This window comes from Anomalospiza imberbis, chromosome 9 (genome assembly GCF_031753505.1).
Source record: "Anomalospiza imberbis isolate Cuckoo-Finch-1a 21T00152 chromosome 9, ASM3175350v1, whole genome shotgun sequence".
Taxonomy (NCBI): domain Eukaryota; kingdom Metazoa; phylum Chordata; class Aves; order Passeriformes; family Viduidae; genus Anomalospiza; species Anomalospiza imberbis.
Window position 1 is genome coordinate 23552918 of NC_089689.1, and position 24036 is coordinate 23576953.

General features: G+C 42.4%; 1 protein-coding gene across 3 annotated transcripts in view; it reads right to left on the reverse strand.

Annotated features, from left to right (window-relative positions):
- The window catches only part of TRABD2B (TraB domain containing 2B), a 266250-nt gene that overhangs the window by 116999 nt on the left and 125215 nt on the right, over positions 1–24036 (reverse strand). For all 3 annotated transcript variants that reach the window (XM_068198673.1, XM_068198676.1, XM_068198674.1), the window contains exon 3: positions 6797–6943. In XM_068198673.1, coding sequence (XP_068054774.1) covers positions 6797–6943 — 147 coding nt within the window. The remainder of the gene's footprint in view (positions 1–6796; positions 6944–24036) is intronic.

Here is a 24036-nt window from a genome sequence, read left to right on the forward strand (position 1 = left end):
GTATCAGCTGAGGAAATGTTGTGTCAAGGGTACCCAAGAACATGGTCTTTTCAATAATGTCTAACACTAATCCTGCCAAGCCCTGCCAAACCAACCAAGTTGCCCCCTTGTCTCACTTTTCTCTTCCTCACAGTCATAATGAGGAGGAAATATAACCTCTAGATAAAGCAAGAAGAAAGAAGAAGCACTTTGTACATTCAACCAACAAGACATTATTTAAAATACTAACAAGTCTTTTTCATTTCTCTTTAACAAGTATTTTGAAAAAACACTTCATAAACCAGCTCTTTAAAACGAAGGGAAAGTAAATGTTTTACAGCAAATGTGCAGCACTGCACAGAAAGCAGCACCTTCAACTCAAATATTTTTTACCAGTCATTCCTTCATACTCATTTATAGTCTATTCCTGTACTAATAAATACAGATAGTCAACAATCCCTAAATGTTTTAATGTAAATCAGCCCTTTTCTGTAGGTGAATATGTTATTTTTCTAATAATGTAGCAGTCTGAAAGAAAAATCTTGGCTTTTTAACGTCTTGTTCCAATTTCTCCATGACCCTCTCTTCTCTCACATTGCTTTCTTCATGGAAAGAGGACGGAAAGAACTTCCAAGGTAAAACAACTCCAAATGCAAAGACGTCATGAAAATTTTCAAGCAAGAACAGCCTATTTTCAAAACCTGTAGCATGAAAACTATCTGGGCATGTTCCAGATTATTAATAAAAAAACAATCTCTGCAATGCTTTCGCCAGCACTGTCAACAACAAGTACACTTCACTCTCAATCTGGATCTGCAACCAATTTTCTGAAACACATAAGCCAAAATACAATATTGCTCCAATCCAGAATCCTGTTTGGACATAATATGAAAATTAGACTCTGAAAATTTTGGCTACACTCCTGTTTTTTTGTTCACTTCCAAATGCTCCCAGTGTACCAAAACACAGAGCTGTAACTCAGGTGCAAGTGGAAAGAAATTATGATCCCACCATAGCAGAGCAAGAGCTCTTCTGAGCTATGGGAAGGCAGCTCCTCTGCAGCAGCCTCTCCAGAGAGCAGAAGGTGGGGGACAGGCTCTGCTGGCTGTGGGCACAGGCAGCACTGAGCACTCGTGTCACCTGGCATCAGGACTGCCATCAGCGTCCTCCTGACAAACGCTCCTGCAGTGTGACTGACCCTCTGCCTCTACCCACAATGGGAAACTCGTGGGATGGCTCCCCTGGTGCTGGAGACAGCCTTTCACTGACTTTTCTGGAAAGCCCACAATCATTTTCCCTGGAGGAACGAGAGGCTGTGCCAGTTTGCCTGCACTTTGTTACAGCTGAGAACGATAAGATGCTTCCAGAGCATTGCATTACAATAGCTGTGCCTTCAGTTCATGGATTTATCTTCCTCTGCCCTAGATAAAACTCCATTCCTTGGACAAATTAGGTCTGCTTGTCATTCAACACTCTACCTAATGGTCTCAGCTCTGTGTTTCTGCAGTTACTGAAGCTGGAGCATTCCACAGATTGTTCTCATTGATTTGAGAAGTGAGCCAGAAATCCAGTTGTATTTTATCCAAAATGACAATGGGGTAAGTTAATGATGTAATTAGAATTATCAGGACCCTTAAATTTTAAAGGACAGGTTTCAGCAAAGAATGATAACATTTTTAAGCGAGTATGTAACACAACCTGGTGATTTATAAACAGCAAATGCCTTGTGAAGTGAGGCACTAAGCATTTTCTTCTTATTTTAGGGAGGCTGATACCGACACGGGCTTAGTTTATGAATCTCTAATATCATGTTATCAAGATCATCATATGCTTTTCAGAAGGCAACACTCACTATCTAAATCCACCCATGGCATTTCAAACTGCAGAGACAACTTGAGATATGGATGGCTTAATTCAAGGAAGGTATTCAAAAAGCTTGGCTGTTTCCGATGGACACAGCTTGAAGGAGGAGGCACAGCACCTGAAAGGGGTTGAGAGCTGTCTGTAAGCTGTGGTGACCACCAAACGACTTCCCTGCACGGCTTGTTTAACCATGTAGGATGAAGCCAAGACTTTACACCTGCTGTCAATGAGAAGATCTTTATGCTGAGCTGAGCACAAAGCCTGTAAAATGGGTTAGTCACTCACTTGATTTATTCACTTTGATATCCAATGATGGCTCAGCCTGCTGGATGAATACAAAGCCTGCTGAAAGGCATGGAAATATTTTCCATTACTTCAGTGGGCTCTCAATACACTCTAACACACAAACCATATAGGCTTCTTGGATGAAAGACGCTTTGGAAGTGTCAGGTATGACTCTTGCCCTATGCTGTTTACCCTAAATGGGACACGCAGATAATAAGTATGAAACCTGGGTAGTTGGGCCAGTAGAAATTGTCTACAAAGTGATCAGCAAAGCTGCAGGTCTCTGACATGCCAGATCAGCAATGAGAAAGGAAAAACCATCTTCTCCTGGGACAGGAGACTCTCCTCAGGTCAGGGGAATGGCTGGGGACAGAAGATGAGAGACAACAGCTGGAGACCGCAGCCACAACTTTTGGGAAAGGGTGAAGGACAAAAATCTAAGCCTTGGATTTTCAATTTTCCTCCTAATAAAGAGTACATAGGGGTACAAGGAAACATAGAACAAGCTAATTCAGTGCTGGCAAAGATGAATTTGCTTTACAGAACTGTCCTTAAAAACTGAATAGCTGAAAACTGACCACAGGAAATAACTGGTGCAAAAAACCTGACACAATAAACAATAAATTGTTCTGCATCTTACTTTTTCTTCGTGGAGGCTTTGGGTCACTAGGCAATTTCTTAGCTGTCTCAGGTAAAAAAGTATCATCTGGAGACAGATAATTTTCTAATTTTGAACAGATTTTTTGCATTTTAATACTTCTGAACACACTGACCTCAATTCCCTAGTGAGAGCTTCAGACAGAATACAGAAGTTAAAACTACTGATCTAATCCAATCCAATCCAATCCATTTTTCCTTTTGGGGAAAATTTACAAAAGCAGAGAAAAAAACTGACTTCTTCGAGGGGAAAAACAGTCTGGAGAAAGAGCAGAAAATACACTCATCCTATCTTTAGCTTAGAATACTTTCTCTTCGGTATCATTTTGACTCTCTGCCCAGGAGTCTCAGCATAAGCCTCTTGATTGCAAAAGTCACAAGAGAATCAAGTGTTTAAAGAAGGCAATTGAAAAAAGAGAGATGTTTCCTCCTGCACTTTTGGATCATAGTCTAACTTACTAAATTCCCCCCCATAAAATTTTACTAAGTTTAAATAAGGGTTTTTACATTTGATAAAATGCTGCTTGCAAACAAAGTTTAAAAAATGTAGAGGGAGAGGATGATGAATTTAGTATAACCACAGGAAAGCAGAGGTGTTTCCTCTTTCACTGTTCTTAATTAAAATAAAATTTAAAAAACCCACTGAAACTGAGAAGGATTTGTTTATTCCTCCGCTCTCATCAGGGCTGATGGCTCTGGGAAAGGAAAGAGTCAGGGACATGGGGCCCTGCTCACACCCCTTCATTCTAGGAACCCTGACTAAACTGCACTTCCCAAGCCCAAGGTGAGCAGCGTCTCCCTGGGGTGGTCCTGTCCCTACCATGGGTGACAAAGGAGCTGTCTTCTCACCTAAAACCTGCTTAGGACTGGGAAGTACCTTTCCCTGCACCTTTCCTCCCAGCACCATCCTATCTGTGCACCCCCTTGGCACAGTCTTGGTCACAGAAGGACTCTGCCCTCTCCTCCCAAATGCTGCAGGACTCAGGAATGTGCAGGAAACCTCACACTTCCCAAACTCTCTTGGGGAGGCTGAAGAGGCTCAAGGAACTTATCTGTAACATGTCAGGTCAACAGTGCTGGTATTTCCTCTTCTGGTCCTTTCTTCTCCGAGATGATTTTTGCACTAAAGGCACCTCAGCATCTTGCAGACAGCTACTGAAGCTGCTTCATCTCTGAAAAGTCACACTGGAGGCATTTAGGAAGTTACTGCACCCACATAAATACTCTCCCTCTCCCTGCCACTGTCCCCACAGTGACCTTGTCACCTCCTTCCCAGTCCATTACAGCCACCTCAACCATCAGCTCTGAACTGAGCCATCAGATGGACAGTTTACCTTTATTCTGCAGCTCCTGATAACCTTCAAGGGACAAGCAGGCATGAATAACCTTAAACAGCATCCCAAATGAGTCCTCAAAGAGTGAGTCGCATCCTTTTGCAGTTCTCCTGAGCTGCCCCAGATGGAGCTGAATTCCCTGGCCTCCAGCATTCACAAAGGTGTTGATTCTTACAACCCCATTCCTGATTTTTCGTTCCATTCTATGGCGTATTTCAAGGTTGTGGTAACAGTACCAGCTTCAACTCTTATCAGAGCTCTAAAGAGCTGGGCCAGCAGCTGGATATCATGGAAGAAAGGACACATCCTCTAAAATCACTGTGGCACTCTTGTCCCAAGACTGGCATGGGTACCTGCCCTGTACTGCAACAGACTCAGCACATGATAAATCCCTGTGCCTACATTTAATGTCTCCAGAGAGAGATCCCATGGGGGATCTTTCCTGTGCAATATCTGAGTCAGGCTAATCTAATTTGGTAACCAAATGGCAAAAACTCTCCATGACAGACGGAGTCTTTCATCCTTGCAAAAAAACACAGAGAACAAACTTTGGAATGACCCCAACTGCAAAACCTGACTTGAATAGGGAGTTTATTTTATGTTTTAATTTTCTATTTTGTTCTGCTTGCAGTTAAAATAAATGGTATAGAGCTGGTTTATAAAAACACTACCAAACAAAAAAACTCTTTACCCAACAGTTCTGCACAATATTTAGAGTTCTGCAGGGACCAGTATACATAGAGGGATTTTAATTTTCCATGGCCTGTAAGCATTATAATCTCCATCAACTGCATGCACTCTGGGACCATGACTAACACCAGGGCTTGAACTCTGACTGTTTGTTGGCTTCTTTCTTCTGTCTTTAACACTGTTTTGAAACTCACACTTAATACAATAATTAGCAGGAATAAAGAAGTTTTTGCAGCAAACAGTTCCTCTCAAGTCTAACCCACAGGTCTGTTAAAGGACAATGTGTCAATAAATCAGAGGTGTCTGTGAGTCCATGCAACTGCTATGAAAGACCACAACATCTTAGGGATAAAGGCTTTACTTATTAGGAGAAATTACACTGGTGGAGATTAAAAGGTGACTGACACAGGACATTCAGACAACAGGACTGTCTTCATGGGTTTTACTACTAGCAGTCCTTTCATAGCATCCATGGCAAATATTCCACTACATCTTGCTTGTTTATTCCTTGTTTAGCATGTGTGCTGTGCCTCAACATTTCAGAATAGTTACAACCATTGACTTCTCCAGGATCCTCAAAATTCATGAGCTCTCCACCTTTTCCAACTCTTATTCCCCATCTTTAAAGACATATTCCAACCCAAGTTGCTTTCTCCCCTTACTTTTCAGTGCAAAGCTGACCAGAATGAACAGCTCTGGCAGCTTTGGTATGACACACTCTTGTGTTTCAGTGCTGACACGTTAACCACCCTGGTATGTCCTGCTCAGTCACACTAAAACAATGCTTCATCTTCTAGGACTGAGTTAACTGGGACAGCAAAGGGGTTTTTTCCCATGTTGGGGCCCCACTTGCTTGCCCAGCTGTTCTGCTGAGAAACAAATGACCCACAGAGCCTCTGCCCCAATCCACAGACTGAGCTTACCCCATCTCAGTTCTCTCTGGAAGTCACATAGCTCTCCTTGATTTGCTCTTGCTCATGGTAGACTGCTATCTATGATTTAATCCTTTCACTGGCAAGACACATACAATGTGTGGCTGTCAAATTTGCACAGGTTTGCCCCAAGTGAGTCACTGCACCTGAAACTGGAATCTGGGTATATTGATCCAAAAAAAAAAGGAAATGTTGGAGATGACATCCAAAGACCAAGTTTTCACAGAATTAACTGGAAAGGAGAAAGACAAATCTCAGTTTGCCATGAAGCATCAAACTGGTCTGGAAAGCAGATTTCTGTTCCCTTGAGAGTTTTTAATAGCTTTGCATAACTAAGATAAACAGAGAGTGAAGGGCTGGCTAAGACACACACAGAATTATTGAATTACGACATGTTTGAGAGGTTATTTACTTTAAAGAGTATTTACATAAGGTCCACTTCCTCTTCATATATATGCTCAAACATTACAAAGATTCTCCCTCCACCCTTAATGAGGAATCTGCATTCAACAGCCCCAAACATCCAGAATTCACCTTTTTTCAAGAACATCCCTAGGAAAGTTTTCCAGGCAGTTCATTCCTTGTTCCTAGTAACAAGCAATAGGACAAGAGGAAACAGCCTCAAGTGGCACTAGGGGAGGTTTGTATTGGACATTAGGAAAAATTTATTCATCAAAAGGGCTGTCAAGCATTGGAACAGGCTGCTCAGGGAAGTGTTGGAGTGACCATCCCTGGAGGTATTTAAAAGATGTGTAGATGTGGTGCTTGGGCACACAGTTTAGCTGTGGACTTGGCAGTGCTGGCTTAGCAGTTAACTCAATGAACTTGGAGGTCTTTTTGAACCTAAACCATTCTACGATTCCCCAGAGCCTGAGCAAAACCAGGGAAATTCCACTCTCTCACCAGGCAAATGAGGCATGTGTGGAAAGAAAACACAGGGCATTAAAAGGAAGAGGGGAAAGAGGGATCAGAATATGAAGTGATGACTGGGATATTGCTATTAAAGCAGCTGATTTTTCCTCAATTCTTTGGCCCATCTGGAACAGTTCTGCTCACCTGAGAAGTGTCATGGTTGAATATCACAGCATTCAGGTCTCCACAGTTGTAGTGCTTGATGAGATCCTCAGTGGTGTAGGGGGCCTGCAAACTCCCTGCTCGAAGGCTTTCATGTTGGAGCAGAGTTTGGTTTAGAGCAAACAGCACCTGCAGAAACAAAGGCAGGAAAAGAGAGAAAAAGTTAAAGATAACAAGGACTAAAGGACAAAACTTTGAAAGACTTTCCTGCAGCTGAAGTCTATTCCCTTTGTCCATTCTGGCCCACAGTAACAAGGGATGGTCTTTAGGCATTCTCAAATGGAAAAGCATTCAGGTGCAAGACCCCATAATATTCTCCACAGTGTATAACTTCACAACAGATACATATTGCTCAGAGGTCACAGTCTCAGAACTCTTGGGCTCTCTGTGCTGGTTAATTTGCTTCATGACAGACACTGGAATGGAAACTCCCCTAAATGAGGAAAGGTCTAGGTGCCTCTGACTGTTTCCTGTACCCTAGTTTAAATCCAAAGCCCAAACTCAGTTGACAGGTTTTTGAGAAAAAAATCAAAAGCATCTGAACTTCTGAAGTCAAAGGTGTTGTATTGGAACTTTGTGCACGCTTGTAATAACAGAAATTTTAGGAAATTCATTATCAGTCTCCCTCCTTTTGTCTTTCCTCCTTCACCCACCCATCTGCAAAGTGAGAACAGAGATACAGATCTGTAACACTGTCCCAACAGACTGGTCCAGTATCCTCATCCCAAACGTGAAAAAAACCCAAAAAAAGCAGAAGCACTATTTACTGTGTAATTTTGGGTAACCAAAAAAAAAAAGTGCTTAAATATTAGGGTTTTTTCCCTTGAATTACCAAATAAAACCTAAAAAAACCCAAGCAAACAAAAAGTCCCCCACCACAAAAAACTCCCCACGCCTCTCCAACAAAATAACAAATAAAACCAAATAAACAAAAGACCACTAAATTTCATATGAACTACCAAAAATCTTTTTAGATTTGTGACAGACTGTGGGAGTAATATATACTTGGTGATTCAATAACCACCAAATCTGGGCTTTACATGTTCTGCTTTCCAAGAACCTTCTGAAGAAATTTGATAAAAAGTAGATGAATAAACTATATAAATATGAACTATATAAATAAACAGACTTTTCCTAAAATAAAGTGGAATATGGTGACTATGAATTCAGACTTCTGAAAAATTATATTGATGTGTCATTTTTTATGAAAATACTCCTGCACCCCTCAGTCTCATATTTCACCTCTTTTTAAGCTTTTCTTGTTTATAACAGCAGTGCCCCATCCTTCCCAGAGAATAACAACCATCTCAAAATCCGGGCAGGGTAATCCCTGCTGAGCTTCAGTCTGGGACCTGAATTCTTACCTTCTTAAATTTTAGCAACTGAACCCACTTCAAGGACTGAACCCAAGAGGAGTTTAAAATCAGCAATTTACATATGTATTTGCAGGATGGAAGTTCTTAGTTTAAAATTATGATTCCCATTGAAGTTTATCTGAAGGTGAAGGAGAGGAAGTTGCAAAATCTCATGTATATAAAAAATGAGTATTGGATATTTAATTATTAATAATAACATTGACAATGTCAGTAATATTATTAATAACAAAGGATCTTCAGGGCATTAACAGCCTCCATTAAAAGCTGTTACATGCTTTTAACACAAATTGGGTTGAGAAAAAGCAAATGCTAGTTTTTAATTTACTTAAAAAAAAAAAAGATGGTCTTTCAACTGAACCTGTTATACCTCAATTTGGCAATCGGGTCCCCATTAGGAGCCAAGCCTAAAAGATTTCCTTGCCCAGATCTAAGGGTCTCTTCAGGCTTTTCTACAAAGAGATCAAACTTTCCAAGGACTTGAAGTTAAGCATCTTCCTAACTTAGTTTTTCTCTAATTTAAAAAATATGCAAAAAACACAGTTTGAAAAATTTCTAATGTTTGAAAGGATCTGAGCTTTTTCTTTTTCCCCTAAGGGCTACGGCTCAAAGAGGAAATGGTTCATCCCAGGATTTCCTGGGGATTCTAAACATTTTGACTAATAAAAATAAAAGCTTAGAAAAACATTGACAGGAAAAATGAGACCAGAGGTTTTCCCAAAATGCTTTTAGCAAAATCCTCCTCATTTTTGATTTTTTAAACAATGGATGTTACTGGATTTTTATATACAAAAATATGTATACACACAGGCACACACACATATACAAACCACCAACAAGCCCTGAGGCAAAACCATGTGTTTTATGATAAAATAATAAGAAGGCAATAAACAAATCCTTACTTACTTTACCCCCCATCCTTCTTTTTTTTTTTTTTTTTTTTTTTTTTTAATTTTGTTATTTTGGGGAAACCAGTCCTGTGCATTAATGCTGTGGGTCTTTCTCCTCTGAATAAGTTTGGAACATATTACATTAATTCAGTCACATTTACAGCGGGTTAGAGATCTTGAAGAAAATTGTCTATGGGTTCCTCAAAAATCAGCCTGCAGAGAAGTTCACCATACAAGTTCACTTCTTACAAGATACCAAAGATTCCAAATGAGAGAGAATGAGTTATTTTGCAGTTTTGGCAGATGGCTCCCCATGATTTCATTGGTGCCAAGACATTAATTTCCCTGCTTTCTGTCTCAGAGCAGCTTTGGGACCTAGAGGTGATGCTAGCCACCAGCTGAACCTATCCAGCATGCTGCTGTCACTGTGGGGAGCTCAGCACTGGGTTCAAACTTCTGCCCAGAGATTTTATTTTAGGAGGAAAGTTAAAATCAGAAACTTAAACACTTGAATATGTAATTAACCAATTTCTAGAGAAGTCTTGCTTAATCAAGCCATAACTACCATGGATTTTGGTTGGGTGGCTCAAAACAAATTTAAAGAGAAGCAGGGTCTCATCATAGTCGCCTGCTTCCTGGCTGGATTTGTAGACCATTTCCTTCAGAGTCAGGTTAAAGCCAGCTTAAAACCCGAATTTATTTTTCCTTAATGTTCAGATAATGCCACAAAAATGCTATTTCCTTCCCTTCTCTCTATCTTAATATCACTGACCCCACAACCCCCAGCCTAATCCTCTATCTGAGTTAAATCTCCCAGAGCTGCCTGAGATTACTGAACAACTGATGAGTTCAAAATAAACACACTTAGAGTGACTGCCTATACACAGTCCCACCTAATAAACAGAGCAGACAGGATTTGTTCTGGGAAGCAATGGGAAGTTATGACTTTGGCTCTTGGGAAGTGCATTCTTATTCACACAATTTATGGTCCTCACCCTGGTGTGCTTTGAAGACATTTTTGCATGTCTGTCTCTGTCTGTTCATCACTTGTGACTGACCAACCTTTTAATCTGGGTGGTGTCATTCCCCCAACACAGAGATTTTATTTGGAGACACCAGTTCAGCCCTCAGGGCAGTCCTGTTTTACTGTCAGTGGGAGTGGGTCCCACTAGTCTTATACAGTCCCAGGGACCCTGGTACAGACATTTTTAGAATTGTTTTGCACAGCCTTTGGACCTCTCAAGAAAAAGGGGCTGGACCAGTGAAGACCTTCACTAACAGCTTTACTGATCACCTTGACACTCACACAGTATTCCCCCCTCTGTGCTTCTGGATTGCAGAGCCAGGAGTCACAAGAACAGAAGGAATGGGTTACAAAAGCAAACCTCCCATATAAATCAACTTGAATGTTTATAGTGCTTAACTTTCACCTTCACAAAGATAAAGGATTATAAAACCTCCAAACCACACATAAAGCAAGCAGCACAACTGCAGTGTGTCCTAAGGTCTTGAGGTTGGCACTGCCCGGAAGTGTTGGTATCAGCAGTTGTCCTTGGGACAGTTTGAATACTGTTCTGCAAACACATTGGTGAGGTTGGAGGTTTGATTTTATGTGATAATTTAATGAGAGTTGGTTTTTAGGGAAGTACATCTAATCTACAGAAACAGATCTAGAGAACCACTGCCACCTTTTTAAAGAGGGAAAAGTGATTAAATGTGTATTTGGACTGGGTTTAGGAATACTCCAGCCTTTCCAGCAGAAATAATTTTCTTCATTGAACTTGGGAGAAAAGCTAGATGAAAATGCCATTTGTTCCAAGGTACTCCCACAACCATTCACATACCGTGTTTTAATGTGCCAGGCCAGCAGCTTCAAACTGGGCATTTGAAAGCTCCACAGCACCATGCTAGTGCTGCATGTGATAGCTAAGGAGGAGAAATCACAGCCTCTGTGCCAGAGAGATTTCGTCTTATCCATGTTCTGGACATTTGTCTCTAGCTGGAGAGCATAAGAAGGCCCAGAAAACAAAACCCAAGCTAACCCTCATCAAATACATCATCATTCCTGGTTACGTCAGCAGTGAACAGGTGGACCTATCCACATGTGGAACCAAGTGGAAAGGTTGCCAGGTCCATCTCTTCAATTTTTCTAAATAAAGCCCCAAATAATGCCACAATGGAAAAAAAAGAAAAGCTTTGTGGGAATATCTAATAAGCAGCTGTAAAATAAGACACGGAAACCTTATTCACAGATAAAATGCTTGAGTGGTCCCAAACCTTCCTATGAAATATATTGCTAATAAAACAGACAACAAATTCAGGAATTACAACACAAGAAACACATTTCTTGTTAAGCTTAAGATAAACTGGAACTGTGTTCTTCTGGTGTGTTTGCTATACAGGAGACTTGAAGATGCAAGGCAACCCTAGGAAAACTCTCAGGCCAAGCTTTGTATTCACAGGACTCCAGTAGCTGGAATTACAGGATGACCCCTGCACAGACCCATGATTAATAACAATACCACAAAAACAAGTACTTAAATTTCACACTATGATGTCAGCTTTTGAGCAGGCAACTTATTGTTTTCCTTTGCTCTCTCTTTTGGACACGTGCCACCACAATGCAAACACTAAATAAGCATTACTGGAAGTGTTTGAGTGACTATATCCTGTCAGTGCCAAGACTGCAATTCCTGAAAAGAAATACCCAGTCTCCTACTTGGTTCAAAACAAACTGCAACATAAATATTGAGATATACAGTTCTGCAGGGGTTCTCCTTTCTTAGTTATCCTAATCTGTGGTCAAACAGAAAATCAAATATACAGTTTCAGGTCAAAATAGTTACTTGGGAAAAAAAAATATAAGAAAGAAAAATGCAAGTCCCTGATTTTCCAGATTAATGAAAAGCAATAAAAGTGCTTGCCCAAATCTGTTCAGTTCCATTGGTTTCCAGAAGACGGGTTTCCCCTTTCCTTGAATCTCTTGTGCTATTGCTAGGAATTAGTGAGCTGTGAAACTCACCTAATGAGGTCAGCATCAGGAAATAGCTCTGGAAAAACAGGTCCTGGGGGACCTACTAAAGGACTCCCCCAGTGTCCAAACGAAACCCTGGATGCATTGGCACATTGTACAGCTGGGGCTGTGGGAGGAACGTGCCCGGCTTTGTTGTTGTTTTTCCTATAAAGGGACAGCTAAGGAAAGTGAAACTATTAACTCATCCACTGGAATTTCTACTCACAAACCGTGCTCCCTGTTAAAGCTGCTCATAAAAGCCTTTCGGCTAGTTAGTTCCATATGTTCCCCAAATCCGCAGTTATTGCTTCTGAAAGGCAGGAGTAGTTAACAGTCTGCGGCTTGGCACTGACCAGGGAGACCTAGGGACCTTGCTTTCCCTCTCCCTTTCAAACTGCCAATTAACCAGTTTAATAAACCAGTTTGAATCTGACTGAGGTGCCTGGAGAAACCCCAAACCACCACCCATCCTAGGGCTCAGCCACGACAGTGACACACGAGTATGGCCCAGGGCAGAGCAGACATGCTACTGATGTCCAGCCACTGGACTAAGGTTGGTTTTCTTGATGCTAGGAAAGCTGCAGGGATGTTCAGGCCCCAGTTTTCAACCCTATATGCCCAAAGCTCCAGCTGAAGTTGACTCCAACAGCTTGACTTTAGCCTCCTGACTTTTCTCCTTATGTAGGGATCCCATAATAAACTTGCCCAGGCAAAATTAATTTTGTTTTTTATTTTATTTTTCCTGTGTTTTGATTGAATAAAAAACCAACAGAAAATTTCTAGACATCAAACACTGCAGAGTGCATGAGAACCCCATTCTCTCAGACTTAAGTTCCCCAAGCCAGAAAAGGAGTCTCCTGGTTGATGACATTCCCTGGGCTTCTGCTTCAAGCTCTGGCTTCAGCAGGGCTGGGGCAGGCACAGGGTTCAGTGAGACCCCGGAGAGCAGCACTTTGGGGGTTTGGTGGGTTATGTGATAGAACAGGCAAGACAGCAACAGTTTGGGCTCTTAGATGCATGTCTTCTCTTGTACAAGGTCATTAAGAGAACAAAGACATGGAGGTAATTTCTGTCCTGAAAGCACTTTTAGAACTTATACTAAAATACACTATAAATACCACACCCACTCTAAATAGGTCAATAAAACCCAAATAAAGGTCTTAAGTATGTAACCTGAAGTCAGCAGCAGCTGCAGCAAATGCAGTATTTGAATGAGGGTAAAATCTGAAAACTTTTCTTCTAGTGGCAGTGACCTCAGTTCCTTGCTAAAGGTACTTAGAGTCCAGATTAACATAGAAGAAGGGATAAGGGACAAAACTTTGATATGGAATTTCCATCCTTTTCCCTTTTTGTGAACCACTACACTGATGAAAGGATGTTTCAATGCCCTCACCATATCATCAGCAGCGTCTCTTTTGCCAGTAACTCAGCTTGATGTCCAACCAGTCACAGTGTGAGTGAGCAGCAGCTCTGTGGGATAACTCTGCTTTGGTCAATGCCCACATTCAAGCTTAGGAAATAAATTAAGAAACAACGGGAAGACAGATTTGCATTTTAATCTGAACTGAAACTCTGGAAGGGACAGAATTACTTCTGTTAAATCTGCAATATAAATGAAGGACTTTTGTGGATTTTGTATGCAGGATTTACTTGCATCCAGTACTTCTGCATCGGTCTTATTTCTCAGCTGTGCTAAACTCAGCAGATTAACTTTGATGAGTAAACCTATCTAAAAGATTAAATATTTTCACTGAATGAGTTACACTCTGAGCAGTCTAGTTCTGCAAGTGGTTTTACAATGAAGTGCAACCAGTTCCAGTAACCAACACCCTGCCCAGCAGTGATGGCTTGCAGGTCCAAGTGTCACTGTTTAGACTTCTGCACTGGAGTCTCAGGTCTTGTAAACAAAAAAGTAAGCACTCAGTAAGATCAGCTCATACTTCTGGCATGCGAGAACACTCTTCCTTCTTGAAGGATGGTTGAACTCAGAGTGGTTCTAAAGTGTATTCCTCCTTCCTAGAACTCACCTCAGCTATTCAGTTATGTGACTTAAAGAAAGGACATGGTAGACAACAAAATGCTGACTGGTAGCCTAAAAATCTCGTATTTGTTTTAATCAAGTCAGACATGATGGTGTAAATTGCTTCAGTTTCTTTCTTTACACCCTTCCTGTTAATTTGTGGCAAAGCAGTAACAGGTCTTCCAGGACCATGTAGCTGGCAACTGGATTTGATTTTAAACAACCCATAAAAGGTATCAGAATGATACCAGCAAAAGGCTGGAGTGCTCAGTTGGTGTGAATGGACCCAACTCCACAAAGAGAAAGGAGATGGACTGTGTGACACTGGATGTTTAAAGCAGCAGCCCTGCATCATGTGAAACCCACAGGCACAGAAGAAGGCAGGGACATTTCTCACCAAGACAAAGCAGGCAGTGTTCAGTGGGACAACCTGGACAGGGCCCTGCTGCCTATCTGGTGCTGCCCATCTGGTGCTGCCCTGGGCTGGCTGCCAGCCTGGCTCCTGCACACCTCTGGGGCCCCACCATTTCCCCCTGTGCCACCACCCCAGCAAGCCTTGCTTGGACTCCAGCTCCACTTTGTCATTCCTGTTCTGGGGGTATCTCACCACTAAGTAGTCAAGAGCAAACCCCCTGTATTCAGAGAGCCCAAATGCTGTCTCAGTGTCAGGGAACCCCGCCCCACACAACACAAGAGCTCTGTGGGCACTGGAAGTTTGTGAAGAGGTTTCTGGAGAAGAGCGGTGTTCCAGCAGAGGTGCCGCAGCGTCTGCAGCACGTTGCTCAAAGGTGTTATTGAAACAAGAACAGTCAGCTCAGATAAGCCCAACATCCCCAAAAGTGTCTGGTAGCAGATACTTTGGGAAAGCATGTAAGAAATGAGATGAGCAGAGCATGAACTTTTCTCAGACAACACTTCCCATCTTCTGGAAATCTGCCATTTGGGGACCTTGTGGATGAAAATACCTCTTCTCCTATCACTCCTTCCCACCCACCTCCCTGCTCCCCATGCCTTCACCTCAAAATTATCCCTGTGCCTTGGTTGCACCACTCTTCTGAAGAGCAGCCATCTGCCTGCTCTACGCAGAGAGGAGCTCTCAGCCTGCTGCTTTGCTCAGCTATTTCACTCCCAAATGGAAGCCTGGCAGGACGCCCAGAGGGCAGCGCCCACGATCACTTTTCTCCACCTTAAATGGGCACATTGTCCCTTCACCTTCAGAGGGGGCACATGAAATCCTTCCCAAGAACCTGAAACCATGTTTGCACTTGGCTCACACGTAAAATTGTTACTGGGCCCTTCTGGGGTTTCGATTTTTCTTTTTTTGTCTCCACTGTAACAGAAGGAATGTGGGAACATGCCCTGAGTGGAGCGGACCAGTTGGCCCCAGTGACGAGTGAGCTGCAATGAAAGGGGCACCCTCATAGAGAAAAGCAAAGATTTTGGGTGGTTTGGGGAACTCCCAGCTTTAGACACCCAGCCTGAGACATTTTTTTTTTAAAGTCTACTTTCATGATATGCTAAGCATCCACCCACTGAAAAATGCAACCTGTCCTGGGTATATTTAATTTGGGGTTTATTCATATTACTGCTTAATTTTGAACTGTTGCTTTTTAATTACCAGCTGAAGCTACATAGTAAAATGGACTAGCCCCACAGGCATGTTTTTCTTTCTATTATATTACAGTGAGGCAGCAGATTAACTCCTTCAGCCATCCCAGCTTAACACCTCGCGATGCCAGCACGGCCCTTTTCCAAACTGCTCCTGCAGCAGGAATGGCTGGAGGGGACACAGATCTCTCTGTCCTGAATTTCCAACTCCCAGCCCTGGTTATCAGCACAAGCAGGTGCCAATTTCAATATGTGTCTATCCTGGAGAGTAAATCACAGCCCATCAGGAAGGGGAGCACTTTTCAGGGAACCAGATGGAGCTGCAACTTCTGGCCAAGGACAAATACTTTGGGGCAACAACTGTCTCAGCTTTCTAGTCTCCACCTGAGCACCACTGAGTTAACACCTGTAGAAAAGGGAATGTTTCCTAAGCCTGAAGGAGGCTGAATCTTCATGAGGTCCAGCAGGGAAAGGGGAAAAAAATTAGAAATTACAATTTAAAACAGCATAAGGAAAACTTCAAGAGGAAGCAGGGAGCTGAACTCATCAGGGAGAAGCACTTGTTTTGAACTTTGTTTTTTCCTTTAGCTTAGCATTATCTCGATATGAAATAATTTTCTTATGCAAGATGTTTCTGCCATTGGGGTACGTAGTGACCAGGCATGGAGTACCCCATGTCTCTTAAGAAACACAGAGCTTGATCTGGCAGCTGCTCTCTTTGGGTCTTCCCCACCTGGAGCAAACCTATGCCCTTAACCAGGACAGATGATGGGACCCCATCTGAGCCAGCTGTTCTGGGTGGCCTTACCAGGACAGCCCCTCTTTCCTCCTGGGAATCCACGGTTATATCCTAAGGGTCAGGGTTCCAGTGCAGACCTTGTAAAGCACAGGTGATGGGCAGTGCACTGCTCACCCCTCATGCTGCCTCCCTCTCCCAGAGCTCTCCCCAGATGCATTTTGCTGCATCAAACCATGAAAATGGCTGAAACTGGTGCTCCCCTCCAGAGTGTTGCAGCCCTGGTACAGTCTACATAAAAATGACTCCAAATTCAGTTAGCAAGGGAAAGAAGGTGACCTACCCATCAAATCACAGCAGCTCAAATTTCTAATAATCATCTACTTGCAGCCAAGCACTTGCCTTCAAATTAAGCAGAGGCCAAGAATAATTACTTACTATTCACTGAGATATTTACATCAATTATTCAGCAAATAAATTCAGCTAACAAATAGCTTCAAGGAAACCGCAATCTATTCACAGTCAAGTTGCCAAGCCCGAATAAAATTATAAAATTAATTATTTGCAACAAACTTCTCTGTTAGCTTTCAAAGTCAGAATGATAAATTCAGACACTTTATTTTCTACTATATATTGGTTCCCTCAATCTAATGCTCCTGTTTACGAATTATGGGAGGTTATAGCTGTCTCTTGAAAGATAACTATAATTATATTTTTATTATCATTGGAACTAAAAGATCTTTTTGCTTAAAGGTTTTTTTAAGCCTAGCCTAAACAGTCTCCACTCCAGTCAGAGAACACCTATGAAATCAGCTACCAGTGAGAATATGCTGCTAAAGAACCAGGGAGAGTGTTCTCAGATTCTTCATCTCCTGGCTAGAGCCAGGAACCAGATGCTGCTGCAAAATATTTCTTTGAATTGAAAATTCTGAAGAAAGCACTTCATTTAAGAAATGCTTTCATTTTATTTTTTCTTCCAACTAAGAAAGGACGTAGAAGAATATTCTTTGCGCAGCTTCATATATTACTGAAGGTGGGATATTTCCTCACATAAAAAAATAGCAAAAAGAGTAATTAATACTGTTTTCAGGCACCATTCTGGTCTACGCACATAAGCAGCAGAGAGAATACCTGATAGAGATCTGCCTCAGGTTCACCTTCTGCCCCTTTAGCTGTATCTCTTCGCTCCTCACATGCACTCTCAGAATTTGAGCCAAATAAACTCCTTCTTTCCCCCGCTCCTTTTTTTCCTTGCCTGTTTAATGCTGATGCTCTGTAAACACACCCACAACTAAGCAATTACATGCTGCCAACCCCTGAAACACTCCATAAATGTCCAGCAGGTTTTTCCCTCTCCAGCTGCGCTTCACCAGGAAGATTCCCAGAAATCCTACAGCCACTGAAGGCATTGAACAGGAGGACACAGCTCAGACAAGTCCTAACGACCTCAAAGGGAGAAAAAGCAATTCCCAAAAGCAAATGTCTTTGCTCTTGCCCTGGAATAATATGGATGGATAACAGTCTTTTGCACAATCATGACAGTGGGGCTGGAGCTCAGAGGCTTCATTCCACTATTCTACCTCAGGACAGAAGGGAAGATGTCCAAGGAGAAATTCCAAAGCAGTGGTGTGGGTACTGAGCACAGCACAGAGGATTGCTTCCAGGTTTGACTTCACTTCCTACAGTATGTCACTAGTATTGACTCCAACCAGTACAAGGAGGCTCATATGGTGTAATTTAGCATTGTCCTGATGATTGACACCCATTGAAATCCTGCCCACAAGTCCCAAAGGAGATGGGGATGGTGCAGAGGGTAGGAAATGACATCCTCCAAAACTTGTGGGGGATCAGCTCATTTTGAAGATAATATCTGATTTGCATTTCTTCCCTGGTCCGGGTCTTTTTACCTTCCATAAACCAGGCAGGATGGGGAGTAGGGTCAGGTGGCTTTATAGGCCAATTTCCTTGCAGATGAGAGTTGATCAGATTAACTTGCCCCAGCCATCCTTTACTAATACACTTGGCAGGGAATTTTGCACTGTGTTTATATTTTGTGCACAGGCAGCTATGCTTTCCATTTAATTGTTCCTCAAATTTAAAACATAACTATAAAATTCTAAGAAACTTAGCTTGGATTTTGAGTAGCAAATGTTCTGGACCATTTAGAGATGAGGTGAAGCTCTGGAATTATTCAGTGAAGGCACAATGAACACATCTGAGAAAAATGTCAGAGAGTTTATAAAGAGAGGCAAAAATGGAACAGATTGCAAAAGAAGTTGCTCAGGAAACATGGCTTTATTGAGCTCTGGTAAGTAGAACTTATTGGATTCAAAGCATTAGGATACAAGAACTACTAAAACAAAGACTTGTGGAGTCTTGTTTAAATTGCAAATTCTGACTTTTTTTCTGATGGGGTGACCTCTCCTCTTTGCTTTTAGGAAGCTAAATTGCACTTTAGTTTGCCTGTTTTCATCACATTTTGCTTTGGGCACAAATGACCGCGAGCTCTGCTCTTTCTATGCTGATAGAAACTGAAAAGGGATTAACCAAAAAGCAATAAACTATTCCCTCTGAATTGTTAGCCCTACATTTTCTTATTAGTGTCTTATCCACACTAACTTGAAACTTAGCAATGCTGGTTTTCTCCAGAGCTGTCAGCTGAAATAAGCTGGTTCTGTTCCTTGCAGACTGCATTTGCCAACAATCTTTCTGCTTTCAAAACACGCCCCCTCCACCAAACACAGCCAGACTGTTGCCCTTTTCAGAATTTCCCACAGGTACACCTCGACGCTAAAGAGGGAACAAAACCAGCATGGCATTTTTCAAGCTATTATCATGGGAATGCTTTGTACACAAGCATGTCAGAGTGAAGCCAAGCCTCGTGCAGAGCTCTGAAGGTAGATGGATGAGTGTACGAGCCAGTGACTTGCAAAGATTACAGACTAGAGCCATTAAAGTCTTGAGAGGAGGGGAAGGATTCCTGATGCAAGAAGATAGTAGGATCTGAAAAGATCCACAGAATCCCTTTCAATTACAATGGAAGTTGCTCAAGAAAAGCAATCCCATTGTCTTCTATTTGGACTTTTCATAAGAGCATTGGGAATGGCAGAGCAGATGTGCTGTAGCACGGAATGAAGGCTCCAGCCCAGCCCTAGACATCTTAAGGCTCTTTTGCCAGCCTCGTCTCTAATAAATTTAGATGCTCTGGCACCTGAAAGTTTCCAGATGATACTGCAAGCCAACTACAGAGGACTGACTTAAGTGCCCTTGCCTTTGTTACACTGCCTGACCAAGAGACCGACTCCTAGCTGGCACTGGCATTCTTCAGAACTGGGCCTGCTGCCTACTTTGCAGTCTTGGGCAAAGTTTGACCCTTTGTATTCACAACTAAATGCTACCAGATGGATGCATCAGTTCAAAGGCTGGTGGAAACAATTAAGATTACAGGAAGCCACGTTTATCCTTCCACCTATAGCACTGAATTAATCATGGCTGATAGGGATCTAAGCAGAGCCCACTCAAGGCTCTGATTTATATCACTACCTGTCAAGAGATGGCAGAAGATTGCCCAGTAGCTGCTGAATGCTTTTCTCCCACCCTCTTCCTCTCCTGGGGAGACAAATATAAGCCAGGACATTCCTGCTTTGCTCAGGATGCCATGAAACCTAACCTCCTGTTGACACAAGCATTAGGCCCCAGGACTGTATAACAGGTCACTGACAGAAAGATATAAGATAGAGCTTCCAAATTTGGCTGGCCACACACAGGCAGGCACTGGGATATACATGGTCCTGGCTCCCAGGGCCTGCATACCTGTGAGGGAAACTTGGAGGCTGATGGACATCACGGGGCCCTCACCAAACCATCCTTCAGTTGTGTCTTCTGTCAAGCCCAGTGGCTGATGCTGCCTGAGACTCCTATGAATCCTGTTTCCTTCCTAGGTAGCAAAGGTTGGCTTTCATTCTAAACACAGGGAAGATCCAGGGAGCACTGGACAGCCGTGTCCCTATAGTTGCTATTAAAAGAATGACAAAGGAGAAGTGCCAGAACCCATCCATACTGCGTGGGACTGGAAGCCGGAGTGCCTCCATGTGAATCTGAATATTTGTGCTTAAATAAATTAAACCCTCAGTGCTCATCTGCCTGTCAGAAGTCCAGTGTCAAGACTGAGAGGGGACTCTCAGTAACTGTGAGCTCAGTGCTTTCTTTGGAAGCAAATCTCCTGAAGTCTGGATGCTCTCTTTCCCAGGGACTCACTGAGGAGCACATTTCATGTCAAGCATGAAATGGGAATGGATCTGTTACCATATGCTAAGTTTTTCTCCATCTGTAGGAGGCAAAACAAAGACAAACAGGGAGGCTTGAGTCAACACAAGGGTTAATTTAAGCACTGAGCTTGCTTAAAATAAAAGTTGTCACCAACCAAAAAGAACAACTAGCCATTGAAGAGAAAACTGTTGAGATTTATGGGCCCCATTCTAGAGACATAAAAGGGGAGTCAATCATCATTTGAAGTTTATTTTTTTAATAAGAGCTCCTCAAATATTCTCCCCACTTTTCATTGCCAGAAACGTAAGCTTGTGGCTGTGAAAAAGTTAAAAATTAGGGGTTTCCTAAGTGGGAGCAGAATGCATGGTCGCTCTGTATGACCCCAGCTACTCTAACAGCTACTGCTAATTCCCAGTGGAAGCATCAATAGCTTGTGAAATAGACTCCTTTCTTTTCTTGTACAAATTATTCCTTTATATTTTTGAACTTCTGAACCTCCTGGCTTAATAACAACTCCACAAGAAAGAAGGAAAATAATTGAGTGTTTATAACAGCACGCATCCTTTTTTATTATCATCCCAGGCTGTGGCACTTTCAGTTCAGCAAAGCTTTAGTCTAAGCTGCTCTGAAAAACTATTTGGAAATGAGAGGAGGAGAGGGATGGGAAGTACATCTCCTCCTACATAGGAACTGTAGTCAGTGGACATTTTTTAAATTTCTCAAACATATAGTTTCACTATCTTCCAGCTACTCCCTAAATTATAACCTACCCACTTACTACCTGTTTGAATTACAAGCAGAAATTAAAACATTGCTCCAGCCTCACAGCCTGTGAGCTGCAGCACATCAGAATGTGGGTCATAAAAAACTGCAAAATAAAGCAAGACAAAAACATTAACCCACCCACACATGCAAGGCAAGAAAGAAACAAATCAAGGGAAAATAACAGGAATAAACTGTCTTTAGCCTCTTTCCAGTTTTAAATGGAAAGCAATGTGACAGTGCTGCAACAGATGACAGTCTATTTATTTTCTCTAACAGATCTACAGTTGGTGGATTCCCCTCTACCACCCAAAAGACTTACATGGCTTGAATTAAAAAAGGCTAACAGTATAAAGTATGTTTACTCAATAGGAAATGGCCATGCCAGGCCTAAGAAGTCCTCCAGCAGGCCATGCTCAGGTTCATCCTCCTCCAGCAGCTGGTTTAACAAGCACTAAATCACTGAGTCTTACATTCTAGATAATTTGCTGCCCAGTATCATCACTGTGTTGATTAATATACTAACTCATAACAATGACAGATTCATAATAGTGCACTTGGCAATTTCTGTTCTGAACTAGACACTCAGCCAGGGAACAATGCTGTGCCCCTCCAGGTCAGTGGTGCAGTACAACCCAACCCTTTTATGACAAGATTATGACAAGGTCAGATGAGCATTGTAAGGACTTGGCACATAAAACTGAGCAGCATTTCCTTGAAGAGGCTCAAGAAATGCCACCACCCACATTTCAGCAGAGCCCACTGCTCAGAGACACATCTCCACTTTGCTGTCAGCAAGGACAATCGAAACCTGCTTCACTGGAGCAGCTTCCTGTCAGTAAAACTCACCTCAGACCAACACTAGCTTGGTTGAAATTGAAATGTGCAAATAAGAGCTTGGTATCCTTGAGGTTTTCAAACATTTGCCTTTCCAGCAGTCATTTACAGGTGATATTTTTTTGGGTTTTCACTGGTATAATTCAGTAGTAGTAACTCTTTCAAACTCATGGATTTGTACCAAGCTCCACCACTCAACTGATTACAACATGAAATAAGGGGCTCTTACCTTCTTTGCTATATACTACAAAGATCAACTGAAGGGACAAAATAGGAACTAATTTTAACAGTTTCTTAATGGGTGTTGGAGGCATTTCCTTCAATCATGTTTACCTAGACATCTTTCCTTTCTCCTTAGTGAGGGTTCTTAAATGTAGGTTCTGAGGCCAGACTAAACCCCCACTAAATCTTCTACATTAAATTAAGTTCCCTGCAATTGGAACATGTGGATGGTGTAGGATTCAAGTGGCAGCTACTGCCTGTTGCTCTCCCAACCACTGGCATTTCAATTGAAGTCCATTTATCACAGGCTTACTGTCAGATCTAACTGTAAATGAGCCATTCCATGACTATGATCTAAATTAATTATTACTTCTGAGTAAGTACATTGAGATGGAAAATAAAAATCCAAACCCTAAACCCAAACCAAGAAACAACACTGGAATCTCAGTAAAAGGCTGAGCCGGAGGCTCTGGGGCTCACAACAGAAACAGAGAGCCTTCATTTCTTTTCAGTATGGCCTTCTCTCCTGGGTTTATTCCCCTTAGACACTGTTTTTCTCTCTGATTCTTTTTTCTGTCTTCCTTTGGACAACTAAATAAAAACCTCATTTTAGTGATGCAAGGATGCCTCCTGGCTCCTGAGGTTTTGTTCTTGGAGAGCTCCCATTCTTTCTGAGCTCACTTCTGTGAAAGCTTTTATTCCTCTTCTGTGCTGGTTTTGGGGCTATGACTGAGGGGGTCAAGAGAGTGACGAACAGGCCGTCAGACATTTCTGTCTCTTTGGGTGGGATTTTTGAGGAGCACTCAGAGCTGGCCTCAGAGAGAGCTGAAATCATCAAGAGTTGGTTGAGAAGAAGCTGTTTGGATAAAACCCCAGAGACATCTTTGGGACACTCTACTCACCTTGTTTCTCAATCATGACATGCTCATATAAAAGGCACTACAAAACCCCTGACCCACAAAAACCCCACAGCCAGCTGGGATTACGACTACCACCACTCCCAAATAGTATAAAGACGAAACTTTGAAGGCAACTTCCAAAAAACTTGTTGTCAGCTTTGTGCTGCTCTTTTCCTACTTTCAAACTCAACCCCAGAGAAGTCTCCACCCCAGGCTTTCAAACACCAGGAGACGTCTCGAACTCCTTGAGTTTCAATCTACATCACTGGTTAACTCTGGCTGTCTCCAGAGCCACGGTGTCTGGCCATGAGCAGGGCAGAATTAATCCATCCCTGGCTGCTTCCAAAACCCTTCTTTGCTCCCTTTACCTCCTGCTCTTTCCAAGCACCACTTTTCCTTGACCTCATCCCAGCCAAGCCCGGCTGACTGAGGGCTGGTCATGCAGCACAGGGAGAGCAGCTCCAGCCAGCCCTACACACCGGGCTTTTCCTGACTCCCTGACACTTCTGATCTGATGGGTTTTGTAGTGGTCTTGTAAATGGGAATTAGTCATGCCTGGAGGGTCAAGGTTGTCAGACCTCATGCTGAAGTGC